Below are 17,005 nucleotides of genomic sequence, written 5' to 3'. Positions count from 1 at the left end.
CACCTGGGAGGCTGAGGCAGGAGGACTACCTTGAGTTCTAGGCCAGTCTGGGTTACAGAGGAAAGACACACACACATCACACACCACACACCCCTCTCAAAGAAAGACCCACTTAGGCTATACCTGCTCCCACTCTCCACTAAAGGGAGGTGACAACTGACACCAACTGACTGCCTGAGAATGTTTTCAATGGCTACATAGCATGGTTTAGCCCTTACAATAATCCAAGAGGACATTTGTCATGTACTAATGTCCTTTGGATATTAAGTGTTAGAGCAGCATTAATTTAATCAAACATCCTCTAATTTAATTTGATCCATAATTACAAAAAACGACATACTCTTAGAAACTAAGAAATATTGTAATTTATTCTCTCCCCCAAAGATAATCAAACTTGATAGTTCACTGATAACATTCTTGACTAGTCAACCAATGTTAAGCTAATCCTGGGACTCAGTGTGGCTGTGTTTGGTACAGCATAACCATTCCAACTAAGATTTTATTTTTTTGAAATGAAGGATGTAACATAAATTCTAAGTATTTTAAAGGTACACATTAGTATCGAGTTTTTAAAAGTATTTACAGATGTAAGCTACTTTGCAATTTCTATATTCATAAATGTTTCCATTAGCTAAGAGATATTTTGGAATGTGGTCAAGCTGTTTTGAATGTCGACTCCTAACAGCTGGGCTAGGCTAAGGAGTCTCCACAGACTAAGTCTCTTTCAATAGCCAAAGCTCTTTTAAAGCAGCTGTCCCTAAAAGGACAAAGAAAGAAAACCCTAACCAAGAAAATGTGTGTTTTTGTGGAAACTTTTGATGCTAATTCTATGTCCTCAATACAAAATTGGAATTTGGGCAGCATCAAAGCCTTGACAATTTACTACTAAAATATGCATTTCTCGTTCTTCCCCAGAAGAAAAAGTCATCCATTCCAGCTACATATAACTCTCCAAAATATGTCCTACAACTAATGTGAAAAATCAAAATAACCACTCCTGGGGCAGGGAAGCGGGGCAAGGACAACTGGCAGACAGTGGGTGTTTATGTCAGCCTTCAGGAAAATGAAAACACACAGCTCCAACTCATTGGGGAAAAAAATCACTAATGGCAATAAAACTATTGGGTGACATTTTAAGTCTATCACGTATTTCACTCCAACCTCAATATTCCAATTTTGCACGGCTTGCCTGTGTCAAATCTAGAACGCCTAAAGAGCAATCTACTATTGGAGCAGAACAGTTTCTTAACGTGAGAGTTCTGATCGTCGCCTGTAGCGTAGCTTTAGAAAAAGAAAAAAAAAACTTTAAACATATTCATTTTCCTTCTGGTGTATAAAATCGGGAGACATCAGGATAGGAATGCAGCTAGACAGCAGCCCCAAGAATTAAAACAAACAAGCAAAATACCCAAACACGGAACACGCTAGGAACAAAGGAAACACAAGCGTGTGAACAGGAAATGAAGCAACTCTATACACATAAATACCTTTTGGGGCCGCCAACGTAGGTGAAAGTAAAGGTGGAGTCTGAGTATCTGAAATCTGAAACGGAAAGTCGTGTTAAAAAGTCACCCCGGGTGGGTTGTTTTTAACCCCAATTCTATCCTGAACCTGCTATATTTCATCGGAGCCAAGGAGGCCCGATCAGGAGGGAATGGAGGGCTAGAGAGCCAGGGGTGGACACGGCTGCGGTGCGGGAGGGGATGCTGAGCACCCTGCGGGGTGCATCGGGAGTCTGCCCCCGCAACAAGTGCCGGGTGCCATGGCAACGGCGGGAATTTCCCAGCCAGGCGGCCGGAAGCAGTCCCTGCCAGGCTTCGGGCTGCTAAGCCCGAACTGCTCTCGGCCTCGGGGGGAGCAAAGATGGACGCAAAGAGACCCCCGGGCTGGGCCTGCGTAGCTCGGGAGCTCCGGGAATGCATCCTTTCCTCGGGGCGGTGTGTGTGCGCTCGCCGAGGAGCGGGTGCAGCCGAGGGGGCGGGAGCACGGCCCAGCGCTCGCTGCCTTCTCCCCGGGCCTCGGTGGCGCCGAGCGGAGCGGAGCGGAGCAGCGCAGCGCAGCCGGTCCCTTCCCGGCCGCCGCCGTTCGGCCGATGGCGCAAAGGCGCGGGCTCCAGCCCGCCCAGCTCGGCCGCGGCTGCCGGAGCAGGGACGATGCTCGGGGGCACCGACGGTGGCTGGAATGAAGCGCCCGGCCCCTCCGCTCCGACCGGCGCGGGTCCTACTGCACCCGGAGCTCGAGGCTACCCTGGCCTGACAGAGCTTGGCAGGGGGTGCTCGTGCCCCCATCCCCCTTGGGTCTCCAGCTCCCGCCGCTGCAGCTGTTTCCAAATGCACCGGGAACGGGGACTTGCAGCCCCACACCCCCCAGCCACACGCGTCGCGGTCAGAAATCTGGGCAGGGGGTTGGCAGGAGGGGACGCTGGCTAGCTCGGGGATCCCAGGATCCGGGAGGCAAACTCACCTGCAAACAGGCAGTCTTTCTCGGCTCTGGACTTCTGGATCACGACGTCGATATCCTTCTGAATTCTCTCTTGCCTTGAACACATCCCCATTAAATAAATCCCTGGAAAAGAAGCAGCCGCTATTTCCACCCCACCCCACCCCCCTCGCACGCTTCCAGCTTTCGTAAAGATTCAGTTAAAAATGAAACCTCTAGCCGAGGCAGGGGCTGAAGGCGAAGTGGTTTCGGAAGTGATCCCGGGTGAGAGAGGAGGAGGTGGTGGAGGAGGAGGAGGGGGAGGTCGGCTTTGCATTCCCAGATGTGACCGCCCAGCTGCTGCTCGCCGCTGCTGGATTCCAATTTCCTCCCCTTCTGACAATGGATGGTGATGACACCGAGTCTCACTTTCTCCCTCCCCCGCCCGGACTGACGACTATGGGGAGCCGAGGGGCCCGAAGGGGGCCCGGGGACCGCTGAAGAGCGATCGGCAGCCGTGAAGCAGCGGGCGCCGGCGAGGGGCGAGCCCCGCTCGGACTCACGCGCGCACACCCCTCGCGGCCCGCACGCCGGCCTTCCCACACCCGCGCACACTCGCGCCCGCGGGCGGCGGCCGTGCTCAAGCTGCTGCAGCGCCGCCCGCCCGCCGCAGACCCTCCCGCACCCGCCGCGGATCACCGGGCCCGGCTGCGCGCCGCTGGGGCTTTAATAGTATCCGCCGTCCGCGCAATCTGTATTTCCCCACCCCCCGACCGCCACTCGCGCCGGGAGCTGAGTGACAGTGTAGGTAGTGAAGACTCCCTGGGGCTCCCAGCCTTTCCCGCACCCCCCCCCTTTCCACCACTTTTATGAATTCGACTTCACTTTCAGAAGGAATTATGAGTCATATGGAAACCCAAGCCGGAGTGGCTGGGAGGGAGAAAGGAGGAAAAGAAAAAATCTTCACGAATTAAAAATAAATAAAGTGAACAAATCTTTCCTTGTAACCACATCAGGCAAGAAGGGGAACGCCTAAAGATTACTCCAGCATCCCTCTCCTCTCTCCTTAATGCCTTAATTTTTGGTGGTGGAAGTGGTGGGGTTTTTTGTTTGTTTTTGTTTTGTTTTGCTCTCCCAGGTATAAGTTCAGCCCCTTTGAGGAGCTCTTTAGAAATGAAACCTTTTCAACGAGGCTCCAAAGACTCACCAGTTTTTGCGTCTTAGCTCTCTTAATAAGAAATTGACAGGTGAAGCTCGAATATGCCAGGGTCTCCCTGGGAGAGAGGGTCTGATGTGGGTCCTATTCAAAAGCCACTCTTCTGCTGGCTAATCAAGGGGGAAGCATCTTCAGCCCTCTTATCTTGAACAGGGAGGTTAGACTGCTGAACTCCTTGCTTCTGCCCAGCCTTTATGGGAGATGGTCCACCCTTTTTGTCATATGTGGACTGCACTCCACCAAGCACTTCTCTTTAGCATCTTTTCTGAGAACTTTCCCCTGGCAGACCGTACTTACTTTGTTTTGCATTCCAAAACCAAGCCGTGTCTGGAATATAGGAGGTGTTACCAATCAGCTAGCTGGTCGGAAGCCTTTTAATCTTCCTGATAGGACTAGTGAGTAGGCGAGAAGTTCTTCCTGTGCTGGCAGGCCTGGGTGAGTGCCTCAGGCCTAGAGGCTGAACAAACCCAGAGCAGTATTATAGCCTCAAACCCTTCAGAACCCAGACACTCAAGGCACTCGTCACTCAGGTTGGAGGCTTACCCATCGCCAGCCTTTTAGCATCTGTAGTTCCATACTTGTCCTCTTTAGTACTCCTCAGTTTCTGACAGCCTTGGAAGATGGCAGAAGACAGCATCCTGCAGCAATTAGGTGGGGCTTCCCAGTGTTAAAAGTTCTCCCACCGACCTTGGACAGGGGGATCCCTAGTCCTGTCCTGACAAATGATAGGAGTCCCAGGCCTATGGTTGCTCAGATCTGTAGCCCTTGAGGCTTGACCAACACTCAGGAACTCTTTCAGAGATCAACCAAGTCGTTCAATTTCCCTTCACTTGCTTGAGAAGACTTCTCTAAAGGTTAATGTTGCAATATGGGAAGTGGAGGAGCAGCAGAGGGGTGTGTCTTCTGGGCTAAAGTGAGCCAAACAACCTGCTTAAATAGCCAGAAAGGGGGGTGTGGTGATAGTGTTTGAACCAATCTTGGCAGTTCCTCTTACAGACCAAGGACCATGTTAGCACCAATCACAGACCTTCTGATGGATTACTAGGGAAAATTTCTATCTCATATGGGTAGAGAAGGCTTCAAGGTCACCTAGGGTTTACCAAGGCATGTGTAGGGAAGATACCCATTGCTAGCTATTCATGCATGTCTGAGACAGTGACATTAGGAGTTGACATTATATTCCACTAGCTGGATTGCTTCTTCTGTCTCAGAGGGGAAAAACCATGGTGATTGCAGTATAGCTTCCTCAAGGCTTCTGTGGACTGTTCATAGTGGTGAGTGACTAGGGTGAGAGTATTTGGACCGGTTACTTAACTGATAATCCTGGACACAAAGCAGCCAGGACATCAGGGAAGGGTATTGAAGCTTAAAAGTTAAGGCATCAACTTACCCTAGTCCTCAACATACCATTAAAAAGGATACTTTTAACAACGCCCCATTGCCAACATTTATTTGGCAGTAGCAATGCCTTTAGAGAGGCAGGTTACTTTAAGCCTTTCTCAAGACCCCAGTGCCTGGCTGAATACATGAAAAGTTGTTCCTCGACGCCTTTCTGTATAAGGTACACCAGTTTCAGTCAGCATCTCTATCAGCCTAAGTTCCCAACAGTAATTGAAGTGACTCAGATCTCTCCTCTCTCTGATTCTGATCCTGACAGTGGTGACATGATGTGTAAAAGAGGTAGACCAGTAGTCCTTCCTGACAGATTCGATTCTGCCACATCAAAAGTAAGAGATTTCATTCTGACTCCTTTACCTTGCAGACAAGAAACATGGCATGTATGACATGTTCAGCCATCCCCATTCAAGTTAAAAAGAACACTTCTCCGCATTCTCTAGACCCACTGCAACTACAGCCACAATAGCAAATTCTCTGCCCTGGATGAGTCCTGATTAGGACCTAGTAAATTCAAGTGCCCCCCCCAGCTGCTTTGCTGTAGACACCTCAAACAACAAAAGCACTTTCCTCTTCTCATTCTTGCCCACTCCTAAACTCACAAGTAGGTCCTTCTATTATGAGCTAAACACATACATACAGAAGTAAAATTGTTTAGTAAAACATGTATTCTTCTCTCCTATATATGTAATTAACTAATTCTGCATTGTTCCACCACTGCATTTAGTAGTTTTCTACCACATTGTTGGATCAGTTTGTTACAAGTAACTTATAATCCCAGGAATAGATATATCCTCCAGTTCATGCAGTATATCCTATGTGCCTGGCACTGCCTGGAAATCCTGAAGGTAAACTGAGGGAACTGTGGAGCAAGTACATCTCTCTAGGTGCATTGTTTCCCTCCTGTCTATCACAATCTAGCCTTGCCTTTAGAAAGTTTCATTCTGAGTCACTATATTTGGCAGCAACCATTTGGTTGCATGGAAGAACTCTAACTGAAACTGGAAAAGACTACATGGGATTTGCTAGCTCATGGACCTGGGAAGCATACATGGATAGCTTACCAGATCAAAGAAGAACAAGAGGAGCCAAGGCCTTCGGGAGCTGAACTAGAAGCTCAGTTTGATGAGAACTCACTTTCTTCCTCTCTCTGTTGCTCCGCACTGATATTCTTTTAAATAATGGGGAAATTGTCCTTTGGTAATCTCATACACATATACCATTTGAATACAGTGGAGAAGGATTGTCTGCCCACTTCTCATCAAGGGCCCATTTCCTTGGCAGCCAGTGGTGACTAGCAGATAAAGGACTATGATAATTTAATTTATGCTAAATCTAGAGTCTAGTTTTCACTCACATGTTTAGGGAACCTATGCTTATAAGGAGATTATAACACAGCTAGTCTGGAGAAGAAAATTATTCCAGCCAGGGTGGTATTGCTTGCTTGTATTCCTAGCACATGGAAGGGAGGTTGAAGCAAGAGACACAAAAGTTTGAGGCAAGACTGGGCTATACAGTGAGTTCCAAACCAGCCTGGGCTAGAATGTGAGAACCTGTTTCAAAACAAATAGCAACAACAAAACTACAAAAATCAAAATTATTCAGTAATCCAGCTTACTCCATTTCTCAAGAGTTATCATCTATGGGAAGTGAATCCTATGAAGGAAATAATGTCTTCAATCTGCATGGCTTGGTCACAGTGTGATCCTTACAGGGACAGGTTGTCCTCCTAACTAGTGTATGCATTCTGGGCTTGCCCCCGCAGCAGCACCTATTACACTCACCATTTGTCTTCCTTTCTTAAGTGGCTCTGAGTGTGAGTAATTTGCTCTGTTCATAAGCCTTTCTCCCTTATTTTAGATGATGTGTGAAACACAGACCACACTCAAGAGATACTTGTTAAAAGACAGGGGATTGTAGACTTCCATGGAGCAAATTGGAAACAACAAAGAAGAACATATAGTTCAGAGTGCTGGGCATGGAGGCTGGAGTGCTGGGCAGAAAAGAAAATTGGGATTAAAGGAAATAGGGATTTGTGTTCCAGGGAGCGGGAAGATGCTACTACATTTGGCACACCTAAACTTTCGAACCCACCTGTGCACTTCTTTTCCCAGCTCCACATTTAGTGAGTCCCATTCAGTGATCTCACATTAGTGTCATGAAATTAGTTACGATCAGACTATTAAACCATGGAGGATCCAATCACCACTTAGTCTTTTTCTTTTTCACCGGAAAGTTGAATATTAATCACTTGTCATGCCGCTACATGGAAATATGGAAAGAACAGGGATATGGCTATAAATGAAGCCTTGAAGGTATAACACCAGTAATAAAGAGATTAAAGTGTTAGACAAAGACATAGCTGGGTATGACACAGTATGCCTGCAATCTCAGCACTCAGGAGGCAGAGGCAGGAGGATAGCTACAAGTTCAAGGCCAGCCTAGTCTACATAGAGAGCTTCAGGCCAGCCAAAAGTACAAAGCAAGACTATATACATCTATTTCCCTGCCATAGAAAGATTGTGAGAAAACACATGAAAAAACTTGTTCAGTCTCTACAGGTTGCCCTCTTCAACAGAGTTTTGCATGGCAAAATTAGTAGATGGGAGCATAAAGAGTTGCCCTATATTAGAGGCTTGCAGTTTTAAGGAAGTTATTGTCTGTCAAAGTAGATCAGTCTTAGCCTATATCATAGGCTGTAGCCACGCCAGGCCCAATAGCAGCTGCATTTCAGCAGGACCGGGTGTGGTCATGGCAGCAGCATTGCCGTAAATCTGAGCCAGTGGCTCACATATCCAAGTCTACTTCCTCATGCCACTTGGCACACCAGCCTCTCAAAATGTTGACATTAGCAAACTTCCAACAGAAAGGTTGCCAACCCTAGCATATTTTTCTTTACTGTCTGGATTATTTTAAATGTGGACCTGCCTAAGAGAAGAATGAACTAAATGGGATTTTAGTCTCCCAATCTCTCACATGCACACATTCTCTCCCCTGTCTTCATCTTGCAATCTCTCTCTCTCTCTCTCTCTCTCTCTCTCTCTCTCTCTCTCTCTCTCTCTCTCAAGTTTATTGATGAAAGAAAGGAGAGAGGACAGGAGGACAGGCTGAGATGAATCATTAGGTACAGGTGCTTGCTACCAGGCATGACACTCTGAATTTGATCCCCAGAACCCTCATGGTTGATGGAGAGAACTGACTCCTATAAGTTGTCCTCAGACCTTCACATGCATTCTACACACACACACACACACAGTACAAAAGAAAGAAGGAAGGAATTGAGAAAGGAAGGAAAAATGAGGGTGTGCATTAGTTGGTAGACACCCACCTATACCGTAACCCCAGGGTGTGTGATGAAAAACCATATGACTCTGGATTTCAGGGATATCCTCAGCTATAAACAAGTTTGAGACCAGCCTGAGGTACATGGAACCCTGCATCAAAGACAGGGAGGGAGGGAAAAGGAAGGGAGGGAAGGAGGGAGGAAGGGACTGAGTGTACAGCTTCGTGGTTATGATAATGTTAAAAGTAAAGCAAAGATTTGGGTTATAAAGAATGGTAGGGTTAAAATGGTGAGGTTGGGAACACTGGCAATGAGAAATTATAGGGCTTGCAGCTGGCTATGAGATAACCAAGCTGTCCAGATAAGAGGAATAGCAAGGCTCTGACCCATTGTTGGCAGGCTGTCTGGTTTCCCCTCCTTGAAAAACATCTGCAAGGCACCATTGCTCTTCCTTGTAATCATGCTTCTAATAAAGCCAGCTGCAACAGACTAACGTTGGTGCCTTCTGAAAAGCCTCCGCCTATTTCAGGAAAGATCACCCCATAGGCCAGGAGTAAAGTAGGAAACAAACAATAACAACAGTAGCTACATCTTGGAATGTGTGGTAGGAGTTAGCTCTGGTAAAATTCCATGCTGGTCACGTAAAGACAAGAACATAGAGTACGGGGTAATTGACAATTCGCAGATCCCCACATGGATTAAGTAAGGACTGTGACATCTGCAAGGTTAACATAGCTAGCTGTGCAGCCTAGGTTATGGTCCCCAGATAGTCAGGATCAACAGCCAGTAAGGGCAAGTCCGAAATGGAGAGAAAGGGTCTTCAAGGTATGACAGCTCCACTAATGGAACATATGATGAGCACCTGATACTCCATGTGGCTGGGCTAGGGGGACATACATACAACATGTGGGTCTTCCATTAGCTCAACTACTGAACACCCAAAGAACTAACCAGTGTCAACAGAAATTACCCAAGGTTCATCCAGTTTCTACTATATGTCCTATAAAAAGCCCTTAGATAAACAGCTTGGTTACCCCATGGACACTCCTCCAGAGCATCGCTACCTTTCCAAGTTCTCCTTTCTTAACGGATAGACCCCCAAGCTTTCTCCTTCGTGCTTCCTCTCTGTAATAAAAACTCCCATTTAAATTCATCCTTCCCGCTGCCCTTGAAGTTAGTCTTCTAATTCTCAGGACAAGGACCCAGAGCCGAAGTTGAAGTTCTGTGTGACCTTGGTTGCATCAACCCCTAACTCCTGAGTTACCCACACCTGAGATCACACACAGACACACACAGACACACAGACACACACACACACACACACACACACACACACACACACTTGGTTTCAATGGGAAGGAGGGCATGTGAAAAGGTCTGGTGTGAAGACAAGGCTTTTGAGCAGGAAGTAACCCCTCTGAAAATTAAGTAGGGTTCTTCCCAGGTTGCTCAGGTGGAAACTGTATAGAACACAGCAACAAGATGGTCTCTTTGGATGAGGAAGACACAGGAGAACTCCTTTCAGAGTAACTTTGTTGTGAAAGTTTCATGTTTATGAAAGCATAAGGGCATCGGAGCATAGGCTCCCACAAAGTTGCTTGGCATCAGAGAGGCCCAAGTTCTTCCTTCCTCTTTCCCAAGGTTCAGATACTAAACAGCAGCTTACTGGCCTCGCAGTGCCCTACACCTGACTGTCTTGGTATCTTTTTCCTTTCCACCACCCTATGTAGAGAATACTTCATATTTAAAACTATCCCTCCATATGGTTTTCTTGAGGCTAGCCTTAAACTCACTATATATAGTTATCCCAAAATGACCTTGAATTCCTTGTCCTCCTGCCCTCATCTTCAATTCCATAGAATCCCAAGAGTGCCCTACCATGCCCGGTATGCTGAAACACCTTCTGGTTTATGAAGGGAGTTATTAATGAAATGAGGTATTAGAGATAATATTGCTACCACCATGGCTGACAGAACAACCTGTTGGAGTCCAAAGCTATTGAAAGCTTTTCTTTTCCCACCTTCTTTTTTTCATGGGAAGTGAAATGAGTCAGGATCTCACTTCATATCCCAGGATGACACAGAACTCACTGTGTTAGATAGAATGGCCTTAAATTCATGGAAATCAGGCCTGGAGAGATGACTCAGTGGTTAAGAGTAAGTACTGTCCTTACAGAGGACCAGAGTTTGTTTCCCAGGACCAACACTAGAGGTTCACAACTCTAAGGGATCTATCTGATGGCCCTTTCTGGACTCCACATATATACATAATTAAAAATAAAAATGAATAAAACAAAAACTCATGGCAATCCACCAGCCTTAGTGTCCTCGGGGCTGGGATTAGAGTTATGAAACATCATACCTATTCTTTTCTGCTTATCTTATAGAAGTAAGTCAATCATGAAAAAATTCATATGGGAAGTGTCTGTGAATAAAATATAATTACATTGCATCAATAGACTGTAATTACTTCAAAAATTATAAAAACAAACTATGCTCACTTAAAAAAAATGAATTGAGTAGATTGCACTATTCTTCAAAATTCTTCCTGGCCATCAGTCTGTGTGAAAGAAATATGCCATTCATTTTTTTTTGCTTCATGTGGGATTTCCTTTAGTCTCCTACCCAATAAAGTAGGCATTACTGCCTCCTGCCTTTGGGTATGCCTCGTGGCTTACATCAAACAATAGGTTGTGTGAAGGCATATAAGAAGTACAAGTTTGAAGTGTGCATTTGTGGCCTAACTTGGTGTCTCGTACTTGTGCCAGCACAAGAAGAAAAACATGACTTAAATAATCTACTGGATCCCAAAGAAAGAGGGATGCGCAGGGCAAACTGGATCCAAGTTATAATTGGCACTGAGACCAGTTTAGCCCCTCTCACATTATGTGCTGACAGACTGTGTGAAGTCACTGAGTTTGGAAGGGCCTTGTTAGTCAGCACTAGAGTAGTAGTAACTTTACTGACACAAACAGTAAAGATAAAGGAAACCAATCAAATGCTGCAGAAAGACCACAAGACCACAATACTGTACAAACCAGAAGCTCCTGTAACAATGATGCCATGCCTTCATGTTGGTTCCCATTTTGACATGCTCAGTTCATATTTAAAGCTGATGGGAGACTATAAAAGCAAATCTTAATAAAGTCAGATTCTTCATATCTGAAGAGTTGCATTTCACAGTGTGGCAATCTTAGCAAAACACTGAGAGCGCTTATACCTGGGTGTTTGTATTTCTTTTTTCTTTATTTGTAATTATCCAGGAATGACATAGATTTTTTGGCATATTTCTTAAGATGATACATGCATCAAGTTTTACTGACCAGTCCTGTTCTTCTTCTTCCAGAAGGTTTGAGGATACAGCCTCTTGTATGCTAGGCAAATGCTATATCACTGAACTACAGCCCCAACACCAGTTGGCAAAATTTTAGTACATTTTAGTATACTTTAAAAGAAACTAGCCACACAGTTTCCAAATAACAGATTTTTTAAATGATTACTTCTTTCTCCTAATGAGAATTTTATAACACAACAAAAGATGAAAAATTAGCATTGTTGCACTTCACTAACTACAATATTTATTTTATACTTTTATCTTCTCCATCTTTAAAAAAATGCCAGCTCCTGTTTCTTGATATCCATTTCTTGATGCTGTTAAGTGGGTACCAGTAGAAGGTTCTGCAAAACCCCAGAGTTAGCTCTATAGGGAGTGGGGATCAACAGCAGGCAGCTCTTCCTCCATATGAGCTACGTTTATCCAGTGGCATTTTAGGGAAATCACTGTGTACTAGCAAACACAGCCACACTTCAACCTCCTGTTCGTGATGTGTGCGAGGTCTGGAGAGGAAATTCACCCTAAGGAGCCGTTGGGCAACATGCTCTGCAATAGACAGGAAGGCTGTGAGCACTGACTCAGGCTCAGCCCTCTAGGGCCCTCAGTACTACTTCCTGATGCGAGCCTTTTCTGCAGCCCATTTTATTGCTGAAGCTCCATGTGCTAAACAAACTTCTGCTCTTTTTTCATGGCAGGGGTGGGAGTTACAGGGACTGCCCAGCTGGCACTCAGAGTCTCCAGCCTCTTGGGTGTCTCCTGAGTGAAGGAACTGGGGCTCTAGGAGTGGTTTTCTCTCTTTCTAGATCTAACTCCTCGTTTTTATAATCTAACCCCCCGCACCCACCCATCCACACTCTTCATTTGCTTTCTAACTTAAAGAGTTTTCGATTTGTTTTTGTTGTATGTGATCTTATGTTTAAAATGAGGAACAAGAAACTGGGCCAAGTGGCCACACTTGTAATCTGAGTTCTAAGAAAGCCAAGATGGAAGGATTGCTCAAACTTGGGAATTCAAAGCGTTGTGCTACCCTATTCCTGGGGAAACATGGGCAAATGTTTATTCCTCCTAGCTGGAGAGCCAGTGACAGACAACATCAACAACATCACCCAAATCCAACGTGGTAAGCAAATGTGTCCTAGTTTCATTTCTGTTGCTGTGATTAAAAACAAAAATCCTGATTTAAAACAACAGGGGAAGAAAAGGTTTATTTAGCTTACAATTCAAGGATGTAGTCCATTACTATGGAGAAACCAAGGCAGTAACTCATCACATCCCACAATCAAGAGCAGAAAGAGAATAAATGTGTGGATCCTTGCTTGCTAGCTGCTCTTATCATTCAGCCAAGCTTTCTTCAGCTCCATATAGAGTTCAGTGCCACCAATAATAAGCTGGGTATTCCCACATCAATTAACAGTCAAGACAATCCCCCACAGGCCAACTTAATCTAGATGATTCCTCAAGATTCTCTTTCTAGGTGACTCTAGGTTGGATCATAGTTAAAGTATGCAAGATAGTTAAAGCTAGCCATCAAGCAATGAGTTCATTTGGGTTAATTCTTTGAGTATAGTGAGGGACATCCAGAAACACAGACACCCTCTAAGGCAGTTGTGTCACCAAAACCCAACTATAGCATGGGTTGATGACTCTCAAAACTGGCTTGGGGCTCTCTGCAACTACTCAATATAGTGTTGAAGTCTTAGCTAGAGCAATAAGATAAGATAAAGAAATAAAAGGGATACATATAAAGGAAGTACTCAATGTAACCCGATCTTCAGGTGAAACAATTTTTTTGTGTAAGAGACATTAAACACTACATCAATAAATCTTAGAACTGATAAACCCATTCAGTTCAGCAAAGTAGTAGGATACAAAATCAACCAGCCTTTCTATTATCAATTACAGCAGGCTGAAAAAGAAATCAGGGAACAATCCCATTCACGGTAGCCCAAATAAAAATTAAATAAATAAATAGCTAGAGAGTTAAACTAATCAAGGAAATGAAATATCTCTACAGTAAGAATTTTAAGATACTGAAAAACATCCAAATTAACACATATGCTAGAAGATGAAAAGACATCCTATGATCATTAATGGGAAACATTATTATTGTGGAAATTATTGTTTTACCATAAAAGAAAACATACAGATTTAATTCAATCCCAATCATAATTCCAATGCCACTCTTTGGACACAGAAAAATCAATTCAAAAATTTATATGGTCTCACAAAAGCCCAAGGATAGCCAAAGTAATCATAAACGAAAAGAACAGTGTGGGAGATAACACTATACCCTAATCTTAAATCATGCTATAGAGCCATAGCAATAAAAACTACATGGGATCAGCACAAATATAAACACGTAAGCCCTTAGAACAAAACTGAGTACTTAACCTAAGTTAAGTTCAAATGTTTTTAAACAAAGATTCCAAAAATACACAGCCTTCTCCACCAGTTTCAAGAGCTTTTGGTCATCCTCTTCATGACTGCTACTGGAGGTCCTGTGGCTAAACAAAACAGTTACAGACCCCTGCCAGAGTTGCTGTGAATAACAATGCATGCTCCTTGATAATGACTGTTTAAAGTTGCTTCTTCAGAGCTGAAGCCACTAACCCTCTCACTAGGAACACTTACACAGCTCTCAGACAGGTGATTTTTGGGTATCAGAGGGTTACAAACTCTACCAGCAGTTCACTGTGACAGCATCTGAACATGGGTCCATAGAGGGACAGGAAGTTTGATGATGCCCACGCGGTGGACCTGTTTGTCTACCTTCCCGTGTTTCCAGTCATCCTTCCCTTGCCATTCCTTTATCCCATAAATACGCCAAACCTTAGAGCTTTTTAAAACATATTTTACTTATGTGCACAAGGCTGTTGAACATGCTGTGCATGTATGAGTGAGTGCCTGCAGAGGACAGAAGACAGTGTCAGATTCCCCCGAGAACTGGGATGAAGGTCGTTGTGAGCTGTCTGACATGGTCCAGAACAGAACTCAGCTCTTTGGGAAGAGCAGCAAGTCCTCTTAGCCACTGAGCCACCTCTCTAGTCCTTGTATTCCATATTTGGGGAGCTGGAGTTGAACTTGAAAAACCTCTGCCCTCATGTTTAACCACCTCCTAAATAATCTCTTTTGCAAAAGACATGACTTAAACACCTAGCATGCTGCAAGGGGTGCAAATCAGGCCTGTTTGATTGGCACAGCCCTTTATGAGCCTCCAGTATGGCCACATAGGAGCTTGTCTGAGTAGAGGATTTAGTCAAATTCCCTTTCTCTTTAATTAGATTTAGTTTTATTATCTTTACCTGTAGGTGCATGGGTCTACATGTAGGTATGTACATATGAGTTCAGGTGCCCAAAGAGGCAAGAGGGCTGCAATTCCCTAGAAGTTGAGTAGTGTATATGTAGTTGTGAGCTGCCAGCATGGGTTGTGTGAAGAGAGCTCAGGTCCTCTGGGAGAGCAGCAACTGCAGCCCACTACTGAGCCGTCTCTGTAGCCCTTAGTCAAACTTCTTGATTGCAAATGAGTAAAGACATGTGTGTAAGGATGGGGGCAACCTAGAGACCAACTCTTTCAAAACTCCTTATCCAGTGTTCAGGTTAAGTTTTCATTCTGTTTGACACAATGTGGGGGCTAGGCTCCAGGAAAACAGGGAAAGGGTTGTCTGTATCCCTGAGGAATTTTGACAGTCTTATACTGTGTGTGTGTGTGTGCCTCAGCCTCCCAAGTACAGGGGCAACCAGAAACAGACTAATTTGCGAAATTCTATTTCCAGGGGTGTTTATTAAGCAGGAAATACAAGTGGCATAACCCAGGGGACTAGTCCCAGGGAAGGGAAACCTAGAGCAGCTGCTCTAAGGTAAAATGCAAACGAGGGTGCTGGAGCCTGAGACTATACACCTGGGGAAAGACAACAGAAGCCATTTGCCTGCCAGGCCCAGTATTAGTGTTTACTCCATAGTCAAGTTTTAAAAAGAGAAATGCCTATGAAGAGCTTTACTTGCAAGTTCACACACTTAGATATATTAATGACAAAGAATATAAATTTGTTTATAAGACACTTGGGTTTTGTTTGTTTTTGGAAAAGAGTCTTACAGTATGATCCAGGCTGTTCCCAAACTCACCTCCCAAGTTCTGGGCCATAGTGGCCCTATTATATACAGATGATAAAGTGGCTGAGAAAGAAATCAGAGAAACGTCACCCTTTACAATAGCCATAAACAGCATCAAATATCTGGGGAAAATGTTAACCAAAGAAGTGAAAGACCTGTATATCAAGAACTTTTAGTCTTTAAAGAAAGAAATCAAAAAAGATACCAGAAAATGGAAAGATCTCCCATGCTCTTGGATTGGTAGGATCAACATAATAAAAATGGCAATCTTGCCAAAAGCAGTCTACAGACTCAATGCAATCCCTATCAAAATTCCAGCACAATTCTTCACAGACCTTGAAAGAACAATAATCAACTTTATATGGAAAAACAAAAGGTCCAGGATAGCCAAAAAACCCTATATGATAAAGGAACTTCAGGAGGCATCACCATCCCTGACTTCAAGCTCTATTATAGAGCTATAGTCCTGAAAACAGCTTGGTATTGGCACAAAAATAGGCAGGTAGACCAATGGAATCAAATTGAAAACCCTGATTTTAACCCACACACCTATGAACACATGATTTTTGACAAAGAAGCTAAAACTATACAATAGAAAGAAAGCATCTTCAACAAATGGTGCTAACATAACTGGGTATTGGCATGCAGAAGACTGCAGATAAATCCATGTTTATCGCCTTGCACAAAACTTAAGTTCAAATGGATCAAAGACCTCAGCATAAATTCAACCACACTGAAACTCTTAGAAGAGAAAGTGGGATATACTCTTCAATGAGTTGGTACAGGAGACAGCTTCCTGAACATAACACCAGTAGCACAGACACTGAAATCGACAATTAATAAATGGGACCTCCTGAAACTGAGAAGCTTCTGTTAAGGCAAAGGACACAGTCAGCAAGACAAAAAGGCTGCCCACAGAATGGGAAAAGATATTCACTAACTCCACATCTTACAGAGGGCTGATCTCCAAAATTTACAAAGAACTCCAGAAGCAAGTCTCCAAAACACCAAATGATCCAATTAAAAGGTGGGGTACAGAACTAAATAGAGAATTCTCAATAGAGGAGGCTAAAATGGCCAAGAGACACTTAAGAAAGTGCTCAACATCCCTAGCCATCCAGGAAATGCAAATCAAAACAACTTTGAGATACCATCTCACTCCTGTCAGAATGGCTAAAATCAAAAACACCGAAGACAATTTATGCTGGAGAGGATGTGGAGAGAGGGGAACACTCCTCCACTATTGGTGG

The 17,005-nt window shown here is 44.3% G+C and overlaps 1 protein-coding gene across 4 annotated transcripts in view; it reads right to left on the bottom strand.

Annotated features, from left to right (window-relative positions):
- Positions 1-4,483, bottom strand: part of Parp8 (poly(ADP-ribose) polymerase family member 8) — a 171,725-nt gene extending 167,242 nt beyond the window's left edge. Inside the window, exons 1-3 of one of the 4 annotated variants that reach the window (XM_021234514.2) lie at positions 4,178-4,483; positions 2,464-2,565; positions 1,488-1,542 (exon numbers count right to left, since the gene is read on the bottom strand). In XM_021234514.2, the coding sequence (XP_021090173.1) occupies positions 1,488-1,542; positions 2,464-2,565; positions 4,178-4,271 (251 nt within the window). In that variant the 5' untranslated portion in view covers positions 4,272-4,483. Of the gene's footprint in view, positions 1-1,487; positions 1,543-2,463; positions 2,566-2,652; positions 3,022-3,931; positions 4,050-4,177 lie in introns of those variants that run through there. The other 3 variants (XM_021234515.2, XM_005082778.4, XM_040728810.1) reach the window with 3 other exon arrangements.
- Between the last annotated feature and the right edge of the window lie 12,522 nt (positions 4,484-17,005).

Source organism: Mesocricetus auratus, unplaced genomic scaffold (assembly GCF_017639785.1).
Source record: "Mesocricetus auratus isolate SY011 unplaced genomic scaffold, BCM_Maur_2.0 Super-Scaffold_100020, whole genome shotgun sequence".
Taxonomy (NCBI): domain Eukaryota; kingdom Metazoa; phylum Chordata; class Mammalia; order Rodentia; family Cricetidae; genus Mesocricetus; species Mesocricetus auratus.
The sequence above is the reverse complement of the archived record's forward strand: the minus strand, read 5'-3'. Positions and strand labels throughout refer to the sequence as shown.